The sequence below is a fragment of the Athene noctua genome, chromosome 19 (genome assembly GCF_965140245.1).
Source record: "Athene noctua chromosome 19, bAthNoc1.hap1.1, whole genome shotgun sequence".
NCBI classification, from domain to species: Eukaryota; Metazoa; Chordata; class Aves; order Strigiformes; family Strigidae; genus Athene; species Athene noctua.
Window position 1 is genome coordinate 7,780,626 of NC_134055.1, and position 16,854 is coordinate 7,797,479.

At 48.2% G+C, this 16,854-nt stretch overlaps 1 protein-coding gene across 1 annotated transcript; it reads right to left on the bottom strand.

Moving 5' to 3' along the window:
* Window positions 1–2,211: 2,211 nt before the first annotated feature.
* Window positions 2,212–15,167, bottom strand: ORAI2 (ORAI calcium release-activated calcium modulator 2). The gene is made up of 4 exons (XM_074923102.1): window positions 15,053–15,167; window positions 13,164–13,209; window positions 10,716–10,956; window positions 2,212–5,288 (listed from the first exon to the last, which is right to left on the bottom strand). The coding sequence occupies exons 3-4, from the start codon at window positions 10,941–10,943 to the stop codon at window positions 4,743–4,745; spliced, it is 774 nt and encodes a 257-aa protein (XP_074779203.1). The 5' UTR covers window positions 10,944–10,956; window positions 13,164–13,209; window positions 15,053–15,167; the 3' UTR covers window positions 2,212–4,742.
* Between the last annotated feature and the right edge of the window lie 1,687 nt (window positions 15,168–16,854).

Here is a 16,854-nt window from a genome sequence, read left to right on the forward strand (position 1 = left end):
AAAAAAAAAAAAAAAAAAAAAATCAATTTGAAATCATCAAGAAGCATTAAACTAAGCAAGTTTATCCAGTTTCTCTCACACAGCTGGACAATAACTGAGATACATACATTGTTCTATATTAAATATCATTCATGCAGAGAGAAAACAAGAACAGGCAAAGCTAAAGTACAGAGGTGTTTTTTTTACTCCTAGTGCTCACGGTTGTAACCACCCTGGGCAGAAGGCAGCTCCCAGTTGTACACACAGGTATTCACGGGATCGCTTTCCAACTTCAGCCACTCAGTAGTTACTGAACCCACTTCGCTGTAAATGGTTACAGAGGAGACAGCCTGTGACAAGTTAATGGCAAAGTAACCATGCTGGCACAGTTTTTCTGCTATTTGGGGTTGTGGCTTGGGGGGGGCGGTTATTGAGGAAGTTGTCTTAAAAGTAGGCACAACAAGGTAACAAAGCTACAGCAGCAGGGAAACTCAAAGGCCTTTTGTTTGGTTTAAGGCAGGGAAAGAAGAGAAAGGACGTTATGAAATCCCACCGAAAGGCAAGTGGAGAACAGGGAGTGTGAGCAACCAGTCCTGCAGCCAGCCAGGCACCCTGCACCTCCATCCCCGGGGCAGGCTGAGACTGCCCGTCCCCGAGTCCCAGCGTCAGGGAACCGAAGGATGTTTGCTCTGTCGCTGCACCTACCCCACCAGCTCTCTATAAACAGTTCCACATATTTGAGCACTTACTGCAGAGCGCGCTCCACCCGGGGCTCTCGCACAGTATCACTTTCATCTGTCACATGGGTCAGGCCCGGACGGTCAAATCCAACATCTACTACCCCGGTCATAAAACTTCCCCGAGAGTCACATATCCACCGAAACAACGGGGAGGCGACTACCAGAGCCAGGCCTGCCCCAGGGCGATGTTAAAAATAGGGAGCTCACAGTAAGAGCTGCCACTAACCACAGCAAAGGGAGAACCCGATACTGTCCAGCTCCAACAGCTCCCTCCAGCTCACATTCATGCCTGGTCTTGACACCATCTGACGAGAGGAGAGAAAGGAGTTGCCTCCTAAACTAAGGCAGGTGCCCAGTAACTCTGTGAAGCAGGGCTGTACCCCTGTCCTTGACAGCTCCTTCCCCGCTTTAGGGAGGGCGGACAGGGTCCCTCCAGTGCTGGAGCCTGCAGAGGCATTTTTCTGCTGGGCAAAATCTGTCCAAAAAGATCTGAAGGAGGATTCAGGACTCTGGAGCCAGATCGTGGCTGACCCCTGTGGCGAGCCCTGCTGCAGAAATGGGAGAAATGGCCCAAACTGTTACAGAGAGTCACAGCCCAAGGGAGCCAAGAATTAGGGCAACAGCCCCCCCAAACTCCAGCACCCCAGGGCCCAAGACTGGTACAGAAAGCTCACACATGTCAGGGCAGATCCTCAGCACACGTCCCCAGCCCGAAAGCAGGACCCTCGGGGGCAGCATCTCCATGCAGGTGCCGCAGGAACGGAGCCACACAAAACCTGGGACACCCCAGGAACGACAGAGAGGGGACAGGCCAGCACAGACGTGGCCAGGCACCGCAGGTAAACCCAGACATGACACAGGGTGCTGCCAGCCCCGCCAGGACACCAGCGATGGTGTGGAAAGGCAGGCATCTCCACGCTTGACTGATGGGAATCCTGCTGACAGCCACGGGGGCAGCAGCAGAGCAAGGAGGATTTTCTGGCATGGTAGCACAGAAACACTCATTGGGCCAAGTACAACGGCCCCACTCCTTTATGGATGAGCTCCTGTGGCTGATACCACAGGCAAACTTTCCACGACACGAGTCTGGACCCAACAGCGGTGAGAATGTAAACAAGTTGGAGGAAGAGAGGCAGGAGCAAGAAAAGCAAATGCTGTTGTTGGGAAAGAAGGAGAGGAGTTACAGCATGAACCTAGAGACACCCAGACAGCAAAGAGCAAAAATACTCCCATGGGCTTCTCATGGAAGGGAGAACTCGGTGCCCAGTGAGACACAAGAAAAAGCTGCAAGCAAAGATGGGAAAGCACATTATTTTTCTGTTTTCAGTGCATTTTCCCTGGGGACACCACCTCAAACCATACCTCAGACTCCCTGCTGGAGTAAGGCAATCCCACTCCAATCACAGATGCACTGCCTGGAGACTTATCTTGAATCCAATCCCACCAAGTTATTCTACAAAATCAAAGCACAATTTTTGCCGCATTTCTCCATTTGCTGAAGTTTATTATATTTGCAAAGAATTAAATGACCAATTTGGCTGTTTCCAAATGAGCTGTGTTGCTTCTGCAGCACCGTATGTGAAACATGAAACTTTTTTTTTTTAATTGCAAAAATGGCTCAATACTTTCCTCAACAAGCTCCTGAGCTCCACAGGACAGAATCCTATTATTACTAATGTTAAAGAAGTACAGATGAGAGATTCTGACCTCATAACAGAAATTTTGTTGGTAGACCTTATCTGTATAATACTTCGGAGAAAACCTCAACTCTGATTTTGTTGTATAAACCTTTATTATGGTAAAAAGAGGAGGGAGAGAGGGCAGACTCCTAGGGAGATCATATGAATTTCATGACCACCCACTTCCCAGAGGACACTCATTTTTTGCATCGTGCATAAGTACAGACCAGTTATTTAGCACACAAAGACGATTTTCTTTGTTGCACATCAGCCAATATGGTACATGCCAACTGTGGCAAGAACAACAGATGAAAGCCACAGACACAGTGCTAAGCAACTTGTTCAGCAACTTGCATGTAAACAAGAGAGATTAGAGTTGGGTTCCCAAGGCCCTCGCCAGAGAGGAGCATAGGGATAGTCTCACCCTGCTGCACTGGAATTTGCGTGTACTCTCCATTCTGAGAAGCTGCCATTAGATTTCTCAAATCCCAGTGGAATAAAGGACCAGGGTTACATAGAACATTACAAACATCGCTAATGATTTTAGAAACCTGTAAGGCCTAGGAGACTCTGAAACTGCAATGTTTGAGTGCAGAGCAGGAAACCAGCACAGGATCAAGGCCAAGAAAGCGTGCTTATGCTTCTTTCAGCCCTGTGTGGCAGAAAGCCTTACTTGCTCTTAAAAGAGCTGATGATTGCAACACACTCTTTTCCCTCCACAAGGTTACCGTAAATCATAAAATCATTTTTACAGAAGTTTTCACCCACAAGGATGCCACGGAATCTGCAGGCTTCCCTTGCTAAGCAATACAAGTGTCATTTTCTCAGTTGCTGAAAAAAAAGTCAGCTCAAATGAAACATGATAGCTCTTTAATGGCACAAAATTCTCCTGCCGGATCCAGCTCCATCAGGCTCACCACTACAGCTCCAGGTTCCACCAGAGGAGCTGCCTGCTTTGGTGGAGGAAGGAAGCATTCAGTTTTGACAGACACATGCTATGGCTGACAAAACCCCCCAAACAGCTGATGAAATACACAGCACTGGGGCTTGTTCTCTCCATCAAACCAGGCAAAAGACATTGCAACAATACATAAATGAAGAAGACACAGCAACAGATTTCTACAATATGCTATATGCTGTCATTCCTTACCTCCTTGGAATTTGTTTTTCTAGTCCTTCAAAGTTTTGTCTCATTAAATTCCCTGTCACTGTTCTGTTTTAAGAATGTCCTTGTTAAAACTAAAACACCTGTAAGCCTTCCCTGGGCACTCTTGCCTCTTATAGGGAAAAAACACATGATCTTGGCATTCATTCAATCTATAGTGACAGATGCTTTCCCTTCCAATCCAAACCATTCTATGATTCTATCTCCAAGGAGACCTTATAGTGGCCTTCCAGTACTTAAAAAGGGGCTACAGGAAAGCTGGGGAGGGACTTTTTATCAGGAGGTGTAGGGATAGGATAAGGGGTGAAAATTTTAAACTGACAGAGGGCAGATTTAGATTGGATATAAGGAAGAAATTCTTCCCTGTGAGGGTGGTGAGGCCCTGGCACAGGTTGCCGAGAGAAGTTGTGGCTGCCCCCTCCCTGGAAGGGTTCAAAGCCAGGTTGGATGGGGATAGTGGAAGGTGTCCCTGCCCGTGGAAACGGGGTTGGAACTAAATGATCTTTAAGGTCCCTTCCAGCCCAAACCCATCTGTGATTCTTCCCAGCTGCCTGCAATTCAAAATTCTACCTCCCTAGCTGTAAAAATATAGTAAGGAATAGCAAGAAAAGAACATAAAAGCTAAGGCTGCTTTCTTTGTGGTTATGTATTTATGGAATACTTGCTTTGGGACAAAGGTGATCCATGCTCACAGTTCCTATCGTGCTTTCCTGGATGTCCTCAAGTCAGCTGCAGATATCCACATTAACCAGCGCAGCTCTAGAAACAAGCTGACAGTTAATTGCTGCTGCACTGACAGCCAGGGAGTTCTGACACATAAAACAGGTCCTACACACACACACACTGGCTTTTTGGACTGCTGATACAGTTTTACTTTTGGCAACAATATATTGCATTCGTAAAAAATACAGATTTTTGGCTAACTGAACCAATGTTAAGGTAGATAAAGACCTTGAACTCCATGGCAGTGTTAAGTACACAAGTGTGTAGGACCAGGAACAGGCCAGAGACCCCAACATCTGAAACAGCACTAGAACCCACAGCTATATATGGCAGGCAATTAGCGTTTATTTAAGCCTCAAAACAATCCATCACTGCTGCGTCTCACCAACTAGCAAAACAGGTATTTTGCTCTTAGCCTTAGCTAGGTGGATTTGCTGGAAGCAGCCTGTGCCTCTGTCACACTACCTGCATGCCTCTGTCATGCCCATCTAACTGCACTTTCAGTTTGTGAAGCTCCTCGATCTCTCGGTTGTGGCGCTCCGTTTTGTGCCGCACCAAAGAGCGGTAGAAGTGAATGGTGAAAACGACAAAAATCAGACCAACTGGGACCATGATGATGGTGGAGACCAGTGCTGACTGCCAACCCGCGTGGCTGCTGGGCTTCTCGGCGTTGCTGGTCTCATTTTTCAAGATGGAGCCCACAGGCAGAAATTTTATCCAGCACAGAAGCACGACTTCCGCAAGGAAAAGGAGGATCCCCAAGACGGTGGAGAAGCCCCAAGCCAGCTCGATGTAGGGATGCATGCGCTCATGCGGGGATTCACTGATGGAGTTCAGGTTGTGGATGTTGCTCACTGCTTCCACGTTAGGCAGAATGCAGGTGCTGATGAGAAGGGCAAAGAGATGAACTGCCACGAGCACTGTCGTGCAGGCGCTGAAAGCGATCAGCAGCATCTGGGGGTACTTGTACTGTACCTCCAGCTGCACCTCCACCATGGCAACCTGGGGGGAAACGAACAAAAAGCTTGTCAACAGCTGCTAGCTTTCCTCTTTTCAAGGCTTTCCTCCAGGAAAGCATCTTTATTCAGGAAGAGCACCTAAGGTCAAGTACACACTCAAGTGCTCTTCAGAATGGCAGCCTAGATGGATCACTGCTGTTTCCCACGAAGACGTAACACGCAGTCTGCAGCCTGGCCTTTCTGAAGGCTCTTCCGCACATTTCTGCACTGTAGTTTTCTGAAATAACATATCTCTCCTTGCAACCGTGAGCCATACGAACTGCATCAAACCAAACATGCAGCAGAAGGAACTCATTAGACAACAAGTGGAGCTCGGAGGCAGCTGACAGCCTGCTAGCCCACCCGCCCATCACACGTTCTCCTTCCGCTTACTACTTGAGGCTGCAGTGCAGGAAGTTTTGACTTCAGGCACATAAAGAAAAGCAAAAGCAAGCAGCTCTTCTGGCCAGCGGCCAGTAAGGTTTCACTGCCCCTCGTGGGAAGCACACAAGCTACTTTACAGTTTAAGTTAGACCATAGTTAAAATAGCTGCCTTCTATTCTCAGAACATTGGACATTCATTTTAATTACAAATATGCCCAGATACAAGTTATTTATATCCTCAAATTTATCCCTTGAGATCTAATAACTTACTGATATACTCAGAGGAAGTGGACAGCTACTGGCTTACGGGTGTGCTCAAAACTCAGAAGCCTGTTTTCTCAAAACAACTATCATATAGCAAGTCTCTAAAGCTGTCTGTTTTTTCATTAATCAAATAAAGCTTAACAAGCAGAATAAGCACAAGAGAGCAGGGGATTCTTCTGACATCAGAACTGGAGTCCTAGTACAGGCATGGTTTAGCATGAGAATTTGTACGATTATTTAACCTACCTGTGAAGTAAAATGGTACTTCTGTGTGGTGGCATCCCCAAAAGGACTGCAGAAACCCTTTTCCTAAGAGAACTCACAAAAGCAGCGGACAAGTCTACCAACCATTGCTTTCTTGTAACTTTCTAGTGGCTTGCTTTGGAGCTGCAGCTGCACTTCACAATTTGCAGAGATACTAACTTGCCTGGCAGCAGACCAAACCTCTGGTGATCCCAGGGGACCTGCTGCTCCGGCGTGGCACAGCGTGCCAGATGCATTAAGGAAAGGAGAAGCTGATGCTTGGATGCCTGCCTCAGGGCAGTGCCTCAACACCATCATGAGAAGGCAAAGTCCAAACAAGCAGCTTGATTTGGGGAGGGTAGATGGATTTTGCAGAACAGATTCATGATTACTTTATCCAGACTTCATGTGAGACCACTCCTGGGCAGCCATTTCAGGCTCTGTATAATAATCTGCACCATTCGCTCTGGCATTACTTGTTAGTAATATTATTTAGGCACTGGGAGATTAGGGGTCTGCTTACGCTCTCCCTGTTGGTAGCCCTGAAAAGGATTAGAGGGGATGGAAGCAAGTACCTACGTTGGCATGACTGCTGCCTTACCTGCATTTACTTTGAAACCATCAGCAGCCTGAATGAGGGGATCCCAGTCAAGTCTGAACACATTTAATAGCAACCAAGACAGAACACGTGTATTTGGTGGCAAATGGTCAACCTCTACAAGTCCAGGCTTTACACCTACATCAACTATTTATGATGTTAGAGACACCAAAAAGATTGTGACAGTTCTTGGACACTCCCAGCCTTTTGTTCTGATTATGAACATGTGGGAGGTTCACTTTTTTGTTTGCTTTTTGAAGTTTCCCATTTGCAGTTTATAGTAGTTCTTGTATTAGCACAGGATTGGCTTCACCATCTATTGCAAAGTCAATTTAATTAAAACACATTACACATTGCCTTGCATATGTTCTCTCTGCAGTTCCCCTTATAATGATTCAAGAAGCAGACTTATTCTCTGCTGCACTGTTCTGTACAATAAATGTGTACAGTGCTGTGATTGTCAGTCACACCCTATCAGCCAGGAAAAGCTGCAGGTATATTGTTCATTATTGGGTGCTGTAATACCCAGAGACATAGTATTCAACAAGCTGAATAGGAATTGTACCTGCATGTTCAATTTATAGTTTTATATTAAAGCTGAAAGCCTCGCTGATGTCAACATATCAATTTCTACTTGTTATCCTTCGCATGAGCAGCACTTCTGAGCTAATTGGATGTTTCCTCCCAGACTAACCTATTCCCTAGGGCTAGCTTCAGCTGTGCAATGTGATGAATTTTTAACACTGACTGATGGCTCAGTAAGAGGTATTTCAGGGAAAAACATCAACAATCCACATAGGGCAGCAAGGCAGAAAAACAGTTCATTTAATCTGAACAAGTACTGGAAAGGTGAGTGAGTCTTAGCGCTTTACCCCGTAGACTGTCATGTCATTCTCTGACCGGGATAAGAGAAAGAGGACAAGCTGTCATAACCCATTTAAAAATCATTAAATACGCTGCTTAGTCTGTAAAACTATTAATATGTCATATTTGATACAATTACACTGTTACGTGATAACAGCCCCCTTTATTTCAACCTCTTCCCAGAAGCCAGGGTGTCAAGGGCTTGACTTTGCAAGGCACTGAGCACTCTGCTGAGCCACAGAATACTCCAGCATAGGCTTAATTTTAAGCTTGAGAATCACCCTGTTGAACTCCACGCTCACAGGTTTGCTAAAGGACCAAGTACCCAGAACATTTTACAATTAAACTGCAATTAAATCACATGCAATTATGGTTTTTTTCAGTCCAGTATAGCTCAGATTGTCCACAACAAAGGTGAGGCTCATCTTGAGAAATTTAGACCAAGATAGATAGTATCAGGCAAAAGGATGACAAATGGCTTAACATAAACCATGTTACATTCACACAGATGGTCTGGCAGCCTGTAAAAACAATCACTCCAGTAGATCTGTTCAGGGGGTTTTTTGTTGGTGGTTTTTTTGTTGGTTGGGGTTTTTTAATCAAATACATATTCTGTAGCAATTGGACAAGTATTGAGAAGACTGATTAGCAGTAATAGCTCTTATTTCCATCAGGAAAATTATTAAGGAGGTTTCCTAAGCTCACTCTAAAATCTCCTTTATCTGCAGTCTCCCTGGGGCAAATGCAGAAGCCCTACAGCCCACCTCCAAACAGACCTGGCACTGGAAAGGACCCACATCCTGATCTGCTCAACTCTCTGCCAGAAATACCAGAGATAGCATCGAGTATGAGGAAGGTTTGCATTATTCTGCAGCCCGTCCAGAAGGAGCTGGATCAAAGCCACCACCTGTTGATTAAGTATCTATCAGCTCATAATAATTTTCAGCCAATATGGAACTGACTTGAATCAAACACACTTGACAGGGAAGTAAATAAAGCGATAGCCAAGCCCTATATGACATTTGTTTACATAGTTAAATGCACACAGGGCTTCAGGGAAACTATTTAAGTAACTTCTCTCCTTTCATCAACAGCCAAATAGATGCTCTTATTAGAGAGTAAACATCTGTGTATTAAATACTTGTGTGCCAAATTACCAGTGGAGAAATAACCTGATAGGAATAGATACCTCAGCTTTCACTGAAAGGTCCGTTATGCTCAGCTGAAAAAAACCTTGATAATAAAGAGAATTCCTTATTGCAAAAATTTTTATTTCTGAGAATTACTGATTTCAGGTGTACTTATGTTAAGCTGGTGATTGTAATTAGCACTATTTATGTGTTTATCTGACTTGTGTTTTAAACAGTTTAAAGAGAAGTCAAATGGTTAATTTTGTGTGTTTGCCAAGGGCTTTCAGCAACTTTTTGTTGTGTGAGTTGAGAAGGCAGGCTTTGTTTTCAGCTACTGGGTTCTGCCCTGCAGTGTGGGTGGGCTGCAAGCCCCCACCCCAAGTCCCAGTGATGTGATTGCACACCCCAGCATGGGCTCCTGCCTGTGTAACCACGCTACCTAGATAGATCAGTTCACAACAATACAAAACTGTTAATTTAATGAACAGCCACAAATGACCAACGCAAAACTCAAGTAACCCAAAGGCACAAAGGGCACGCACATGAGTGGCTTTTTAGAGTAAGAAAGCTTCTGGGTGAGTGAGATCTACAGGGGAGCACTCCTTTGTCAAAACAGGGAGGGATCTTCTGCCATTTCAGCACACAAGTTTGGATACAAACCAACATATGCTGCATGGAAAATTTTTACAAGCTTTGCTTGCACACAGGCAGTGAGTGGAATCGCAAAGCGACCAAGCACCCTCTCTCCCCTGCTCCTGCTTAACTCCCTGCGTGTGTTTTTCCAACTTCACTTTGGGTAACCAACTTTGTTGTCCCATACTGCTGTAATGTTACAGATGATTCACATTCTGGGGGATTGGGGGAGGAAAAAGCAGCAGAAGAAGCTAAAATCAAACAAAGAAAGCTATCCAGAAAGTTCCCGAGATCTCTCTTCCCCCCCAGCTTCCGAGCTGCAGGATGCATCTTCACATCATGTCCCACTCACCCAGGCACTGCCCTCTGCCTCTCTTAGTTCAGCTGACAGACCTCAAGCAAAATCTGCCCTGCCCATTTCCTGAGCAGAAAATCTCCCCCAAACAGGTTTCAGTTCTCACTCCCAATCAGCAAAAATCAGAGGGGAGATGAAGAGGCTCCCACAGCCACAGCATGGCCATGTTTTCCTAATTAACCACAGCTCAGACAGGTCTGAGCACCGGACCACTGACTGTCTCCATCTTGTTTATTTGCTTGCTCCTTGACATGTTTTGACCTATGCAAACAGCTTCCAGATAACACAGAAGTGCTGCACAGAGGAAAGCAAGTACCGGGGATTATTCCCAATAGACAGCACTGACAACAAATATATCAGGTTTGTCTCCCTTCAGGCTACAGAGGCCTCTGACACCCAGTCTGAGCCTGCAGGGCCTCTTCTCACACCTCAGCGTATAACAATCTCCTTGATCACACTACACAAACTCCACTCTGGCAGACTGTGACCTAACCTCCACCTTATTTTAAACACCATGACCTGAAAAAACCATACAGAAATTATGATAATGTTCAGGACGACAGTAACCACAGGGGCCTGGAGGAGCTCCACACCCAAGTGCAACCTCATGCAAAGGCAGCCAGGGATAAAAGGCCTCGGGGCCAAAGGAGAGCCCAGGCCCTGTATTGTTTAGCAACATTGGTGGAGCGCTTAGGATCATGTGCAGGTAGGGATTAGTATTTTTAAAGGGCTGACTTGGGAGTGTGTGGGTTGACTGTTAGGCAGCTCATGTATCTCTGCTGCTTTGAGACAGCCCCAAACTTTTCAGCCAAGCAGAAGCCCCCAGGCAGATGCCTCCTGCCTCTTCAGAAAACAAAAGTATGTCCTGCTTCTTCACAGGAGGAAAAATTTGATTAATACATGATTTTAGAGAACCAAAACTCTAATGATCCAGAAAGTGCTGCCACAAACTAGACATACCATTGCAAATCCGGAGAGCAGAGCAGAGGTTCTGCTGGAAGCTTTCAGTTTGGCTCGGCTCAGGTACAATTTTCTCCACGAAAGGGCCTGAACAGAGTGGTGGTTTGATGTGACCAATTCCAGATAGCTCCGCCGGACCCAGTCCCGATAATCCATGCCTTTTGTGCCAGGTTCAGAGCAGCAAGCAGGAGTGGAAGGATCCACTGGAACGTTTAATTCAGAACTCATGATGAGAGAAATGCTGAGGGAACAAAATAGTCACATTCAGAAGGAGACAGCAGACAGGACAAGCATCAACTACCGGAAAAGCTACATTTAAACGAAGTTGCTCTCAGTCAGTAGAAAAATGATGGACAGAACAGAGAAAGGACTGTCCACAATTGGTAAAAATGATCATGAGAACTAGGAAAGATTACACAAATAAACCCAGGAACTACTCCGGCAGGAATTCAGGAAGGCTGCACAGCATCTGGCTTTTCATTTCAAAGCTGGCATCTCAACCTTCCCCTTTAATTCCTCCTTGCTAATAAAAATTTTGTTTTACGTAAAGACACCTTGGAAGTAGGGCTTTGTTTTAAACTGACAATTTCACAGTGCATCATGGATTGGCTCCAAATGCATCTCCATAAAGTACCGAAGTAACACAAGCTAGCATGTTCATGTTCAGGGAGTCACTTCTTGCTCTCTGGAAACCAGTTTTTTTCAGTTAAACCATTGCTCATCATAGCTGAGATGGGCACAGTTCTTCTGCAAGTCTTCCCCAACAGTTATAGAGCTCAGTGCTGTGTAGGGTTAACAAATGAACTTCCCAATCTTCTACAGTTGGAAGTTAAATTTCTGAACTGCTCACACTCCACTTGTCAACCACATCTGACGAAAAATCCTGTTCCCTTACTTCCAGCGGTGGCTCTTAGCATGGGGAAAGGAAAAGACAATTCCAAGAGGAAAAGAGAACTGCCTTCCAGGTAGTTTCAGCATCTTGAGATTCAATAGATTACACTGAAAGATGTAAGAAAGCAGCAAGACTATTTCAGGTGGTGAAAGCCACAGCTGCCAGCAGAGACAAGTGTGAGGTCCAAACCATCCCCTGCTTACACCGCAGCGTAGCCAAGCCGCTGCCTGGTGATCTCTGTGCCATCCACAGACACAGAAGAAAATTCACTAAAGGTTTTGAGGAAAAAATTTCTCAACTCTGACAAACATCTGCAACTAGATGTTTAACTCAGCCTTCTGAAGAATGGAAACCATGATTCTCTGATTAATCCCCACACACACAGCTTTGCCATTGACCACCACGGTGGCAGCAGGTAGCAACACCAGAGCTGCACCACATGAGACCTTTCTGGCTATAAATACTTACCAGCTCCTAGGAGGAGGAGATGCATGCCCAGAATCACACACAGTGTGGTACTAATTAGTCCCAGCACCACACCTCAAGGTCACAGGCTGTTCACTCGAGAGGAGCCCCAGCCCTGCCCACATGCCCCCTGCTCCACCCAGCTCTCCACGTACGTGGGCCACATGGTGACATCTAATAAACCCATGTTTGCTGTGAGATGTGAGGAAGTGGCAAAGATAAGAAGGACACCAGCTGCTCACAACTCCAAATGCTACAACTAAAAAGGAACAAAGCTGTTCTAGGCACAATAACAAACATTAGATTGCAGCAGCAAATAAAGCATTGCAGGTCCTAAGATTGTCTGTTCCTCATGAGCACAGTGGACTTTCCAGCCCCCTGAGACATAATAAGGACGGTGGCAAGAGCACAAGATGACTTCTTCTGGGCAGTTTTTGACAAGGCCACTATTATAGCCCCTGGAGGATTCCAGGGTGGCTCCTGAACTGCTCAGGAGTTTTCAAGTTATTAAAAAAAAAGGCAAAAAAGAACTTGCACACAACAATAAAACCAGGAACAGAGTAACTTTTCTTCCAGAAAAGGCAAGAATCACCTATTTTATAGCAAAGAGGGGGAAAAAAAAATATAGATCTTTCCCCAAGCCTCCTGTGAGGATCAAGAGACAAAAACATTATGTGAGCAGCAAAATGATGAAGCTGTTTCCTGTGACAACATCCTGTGTGGATTCTGCAATGTATAGTGTGGGGTGAACTTGTTAGCTTTGTCCTTAGTTTCCTTAGTTGAGACACTGATAGCGTCTACCCTGCCATTTATTTTCACAAAATACGTAGGAACTTTGTACGTAGGAAACTTCAACCCCTGGGAAAAATTCCATTGAAAAGACAAATGAATTCAGAGGTTACAGAGGGAGAGCAAGAGTACCCAATCACATCTGCTTCTTTCCTTAGAAAAATAAGCTAAAAATACCACAAGGATGAATTTTCACTCTGGAGCAGCTCAAGAGATGTTCCAAAATAAGTAAATAACTTCAGAATAAAATCCATAAACACAGACGTAGCCCAACCCAAGCAGTAACAGGATGGCAAACTCACCTTCCTGACTACGGACATGGAGGGACTGGATGAAAGGCTCCAAGGGCTGAAACACAAGATCAAAGAAGCATTTTACAGACACTGTATCTTAAGCAGTTTTACTCTGGAAATGCTTTTCAGCCAGTTATCTGCACCAGGGGAGAGTTATTCTAGAGATTTCATGTTCCTGCCTCGCAGTGTTAAAGGTTTAGGACCCTCGCTCTCACAGAGATAATTATCCTACAGGGTTTTACCGCACAGGGCTGTTGAGTTTTGGACGGAGAATCGGGACCTCCCCAGAGGACCTCTTCCTCAGCCTAACAGCCAGCTTTGGCCAAGTCCATCCCAGCTGTGTCTTTAGTCACTTCCGTTGCACCACTGATGCATTTGACCCTGCTTCATTCCACACTGCCGAAGACAGAAATCTCTCTGCAATTGCTGCCTCATATCGATTTTGTCAGTCTGCCCAGCACCGTCCTTCGGAGCAGCACGCGTCGCGGGGAAAGCCTCCGCCGTGCCTTACATCCCAGCTGCCCCCGTGCAGTTGCAAGCACACGTGTGGGGATTTCTCCACAGCAGGGAACGAAGCAGACGCCGCCGGGGCTGAGATATGTGGATCACCCTCCTGCTGCTGGCGTGCTCTGAACAATCACCCGCAGAGCGCTGTCTCAGCAGCACTGTCACCCTCTCTGCCTGGCTTTGAGATGCCGGCCCCTGCCTCGGACCCAGGTTTCTGCCCCACAGCCCGAGACTGATCAGTGTGTTTGCACCAGCACTTTTCTCCCCTCTATAGTATCGTTCAAGACTTTGCACGCTGTGGCTAAGCCTAACCCCAGACCCCACTGCTCCCTCTTTTTCTGCTACTCTGGGCTCCCCAGGCTCAGGCCCTCTTTGCTATGGGGAACCCATTCCCATGTTTCCTGGCTTGGATCCCCCCAGAGCACCCCTGGGATGTCACACCATGCAGGCAGGGTGTGACCACCCTGACAGCAGCACACCTCAAGGAGGGTGGGGATCCTTCCCCGAGCAGGATGTGACCCCCTCACCCCACCACCACAGCTGGGATCCTACTCACAGGGCACCACCTGAGCAGGGGATTTCTCCTTCTCCTTCCCAGCCACCCTCAGCACACCGCGGGCAGGATGTGGCCCCACACACTGAGCAGCTCCCCTCCAACAGCACCCTCAGACAGGGGATCCCCCAGGCCAGGACGAGATGCCCCTCACAGCCAGGACCCTCCTCTCCAAAGACACCCTGGACAGGGGATCTTCCGTAGGCAGGATGTGACCTCCTACCACCGGATCCCCGTCCAGCATCCCAAGGATCGCCCGCATCTCCTCGGGCAGGATGGGACGCGCTCCCCCCCACAGCTGGGATGTCCCTTCCAACAGCACCCTGCGTCAGGAGCTTCCTTGCACCACAGGCTGGAGGTGTCTCCCCTACAGCACCCCGAGCGAGAGGGATCCCTTTGTCAGGACACGACCCCCTGCACCCCAAGGGAGCTCCAAAACGCCACCGGGACCCCCTTCTCTGCCCACAGCGGACCCTTCCCACGCCCCCAGCACCACGCAGCTAGGCTGGATGAGGCGCACCCCCCCCACCTCCCCCCTGGGGCAGGGGAAGCTCCATCCAGGCAAGGCAAGACCAACTCCCCCCTCCCCGCCCCCCGCGCACGGGATGCCTCCGCCCGGGTCGGATGAGTCCCGCTCTTCCTGGGGTACGCGGGCAGGAGATGCTCCCATCTATGCAGGATGGGGTCCCCCGAAACACCCCGGCGGGGATGCCTGCCGCCCCCTGGGCAGGCGGAGACGCGCCACCCCCCTCCCCCCAGCCCCCGGGGCAGGGCCCCCCGCGCGGGCAGGATGCGCCCCCCCCCCCCCCCGGCGCCGCGGGGGCGGGGCCTGGCTCACCGCGCTGCTGGCCGGGGGCCGAGCCGGGCCCGCCGCGGCACCCCGGGAGCTCCCGCCGCCGCCGCCGGCTGCCGAGAGCCGGAGCCGCCTCCGCCGCTGCCAAGGCAACGCCGGGCACCCGCCACGTGACCCGCAGGAAATGGGGGGGCGGGCGGCGACCCGCCCTCCCCTCACGTGATCGCCGCCTCATTGGCCCGTGAAGACGCCACGCACCGCCCCTGGGCCACAGGGCGGGGCCGCGGCCGACGCGCAGCGCCGAGCACCGGGGGCTGCAGCTGCCACCCCCCCCCGGACCGGGTCCACTGGCAGGAACTGGGGCCTCCGCTCCCCCCTGCCCCCCGAGAGCGGGGCGAGTGGTTTGGGGGTTTTACTAAAGGGGGGGCCTGTACTTCGCGGTTACAGAGGGACACCCCGAGCTGTCGGCAGCACCTCCGGGCCACCGAGCAGTTCTGGCTGCGGGCTGACATCCCGGGGGCCGCGGCCCTGCGTCAGCACGCACGGGTGGGAGCCAAAATCCGGTCTGCGACTCCCTAAATTCATGGTCAGGGTGAAACCCTCCCCACTGGTAAAAACGTTACTCAGTCTGGACCTTGCGTCTTTCCACAGAGAAGGTATTGGTGCAATGGGATGTAAACGTGCTTTTATTACAATTATTAATTATACAGCAAAAAGTCGCCACTTACATAAGTCAAAAGGCAGTGCTGACTTCGGCCTCCGCCGAGCTGCAACATCCTCTGGCTGAAGCACGGCCAAGGCTCCCTGCGTGGAGGAGGGCCAAGGAAGCCAGGCTGCTACCTCCCGGCATTCCTCCTCTAGGGACTCGCAGGAAATCCTGTATAAACCCATCAAAAGAGCAAGGGTAGGGACAGACTTAAGGGAAAAAGGAAGGAGTTCCTTCCCTGAAAGATAAAATGCTGAAAGGCGGCACAATGGGGTCAGCTTTATCACAGGGTAAATCCCATCTTCCTGAATTCCCTTCTGCCTGGGGGAGGGAAAAGACAAACACTTCCTAAAAACTTATTAAAAAGACAAATATATCTGTTATCCTGAGCGTGCTTGTCACCTCTGAGATTATGAATACCTCTGCTCAGTTACAGCACTAACGTTGCTGTCTCCTGGGGTCCCACACTCCCACCAACGCAAGTAGAAATGGAACAGCAGCAAACTTTAGCCCCTGAAGATTAGTCTCCATCAGAGAAAGGAGAGGGACTCCTCTAGAAAAGAATCCAGAGCAAGAATTTAACATAAGCAAGTCAAACTCCTTGGCAGTTGAAAGCCTTCACATTATTACTGCCTTTTCAGTGCCCTATTTGGAACAGGAAGCAGTTGTAGAATTGCTCCTCATTTTACTACACATGGGAGCACTTCCCTTTTTCTACTCCATGGACAATGTTTTCCCCGTTTTGAGGTCACAGAGTACTTGAATTTTGTCTTAATGAAGAAACATCCCTTCAAAGCTCACTCTGAAGTGCCTTTGTATTCTGGAAGACGTAGTACCGACACAAACCACCACAACATGGCATAGTATTTTTCAGAATTCATAGCAACACCTACCAAATACAGCTCCTACTGTTACATTCAGCCACCCCAGCAAGAAAGACCGTAAAGCAGATACCACCTTCAGCAACACATTCTCTTTGCTTTTTATGGATTTCACCTACAAACTTAGCATTCCTACAACATGAAGAATATGAATAATTCAGCACGGGTAACAATGGCGTCTTATGGAGGCAGGATGAGGCCACACACAACCTGAATTTGTTTAGTTCATCAAGACAAACTCAAGTCCATCTTCCCCACGA

Coding starts and splice junctions, on each gene's coding strand:
- ORAI2 (XM_074923102.1), bottom strand. CDS start 10,943: ATGAGTTCTGAATTAAACGTTCCAGTGGATCCTTCCACTCCTGCTTGC. Junction 5,289..10,715: donor TGCTCTCCGGATTTGCAATG/GTATGTCTAGTT, acceptor GTTTCCCCCCAG/GTTGCCATGGTGGAGGTGCA.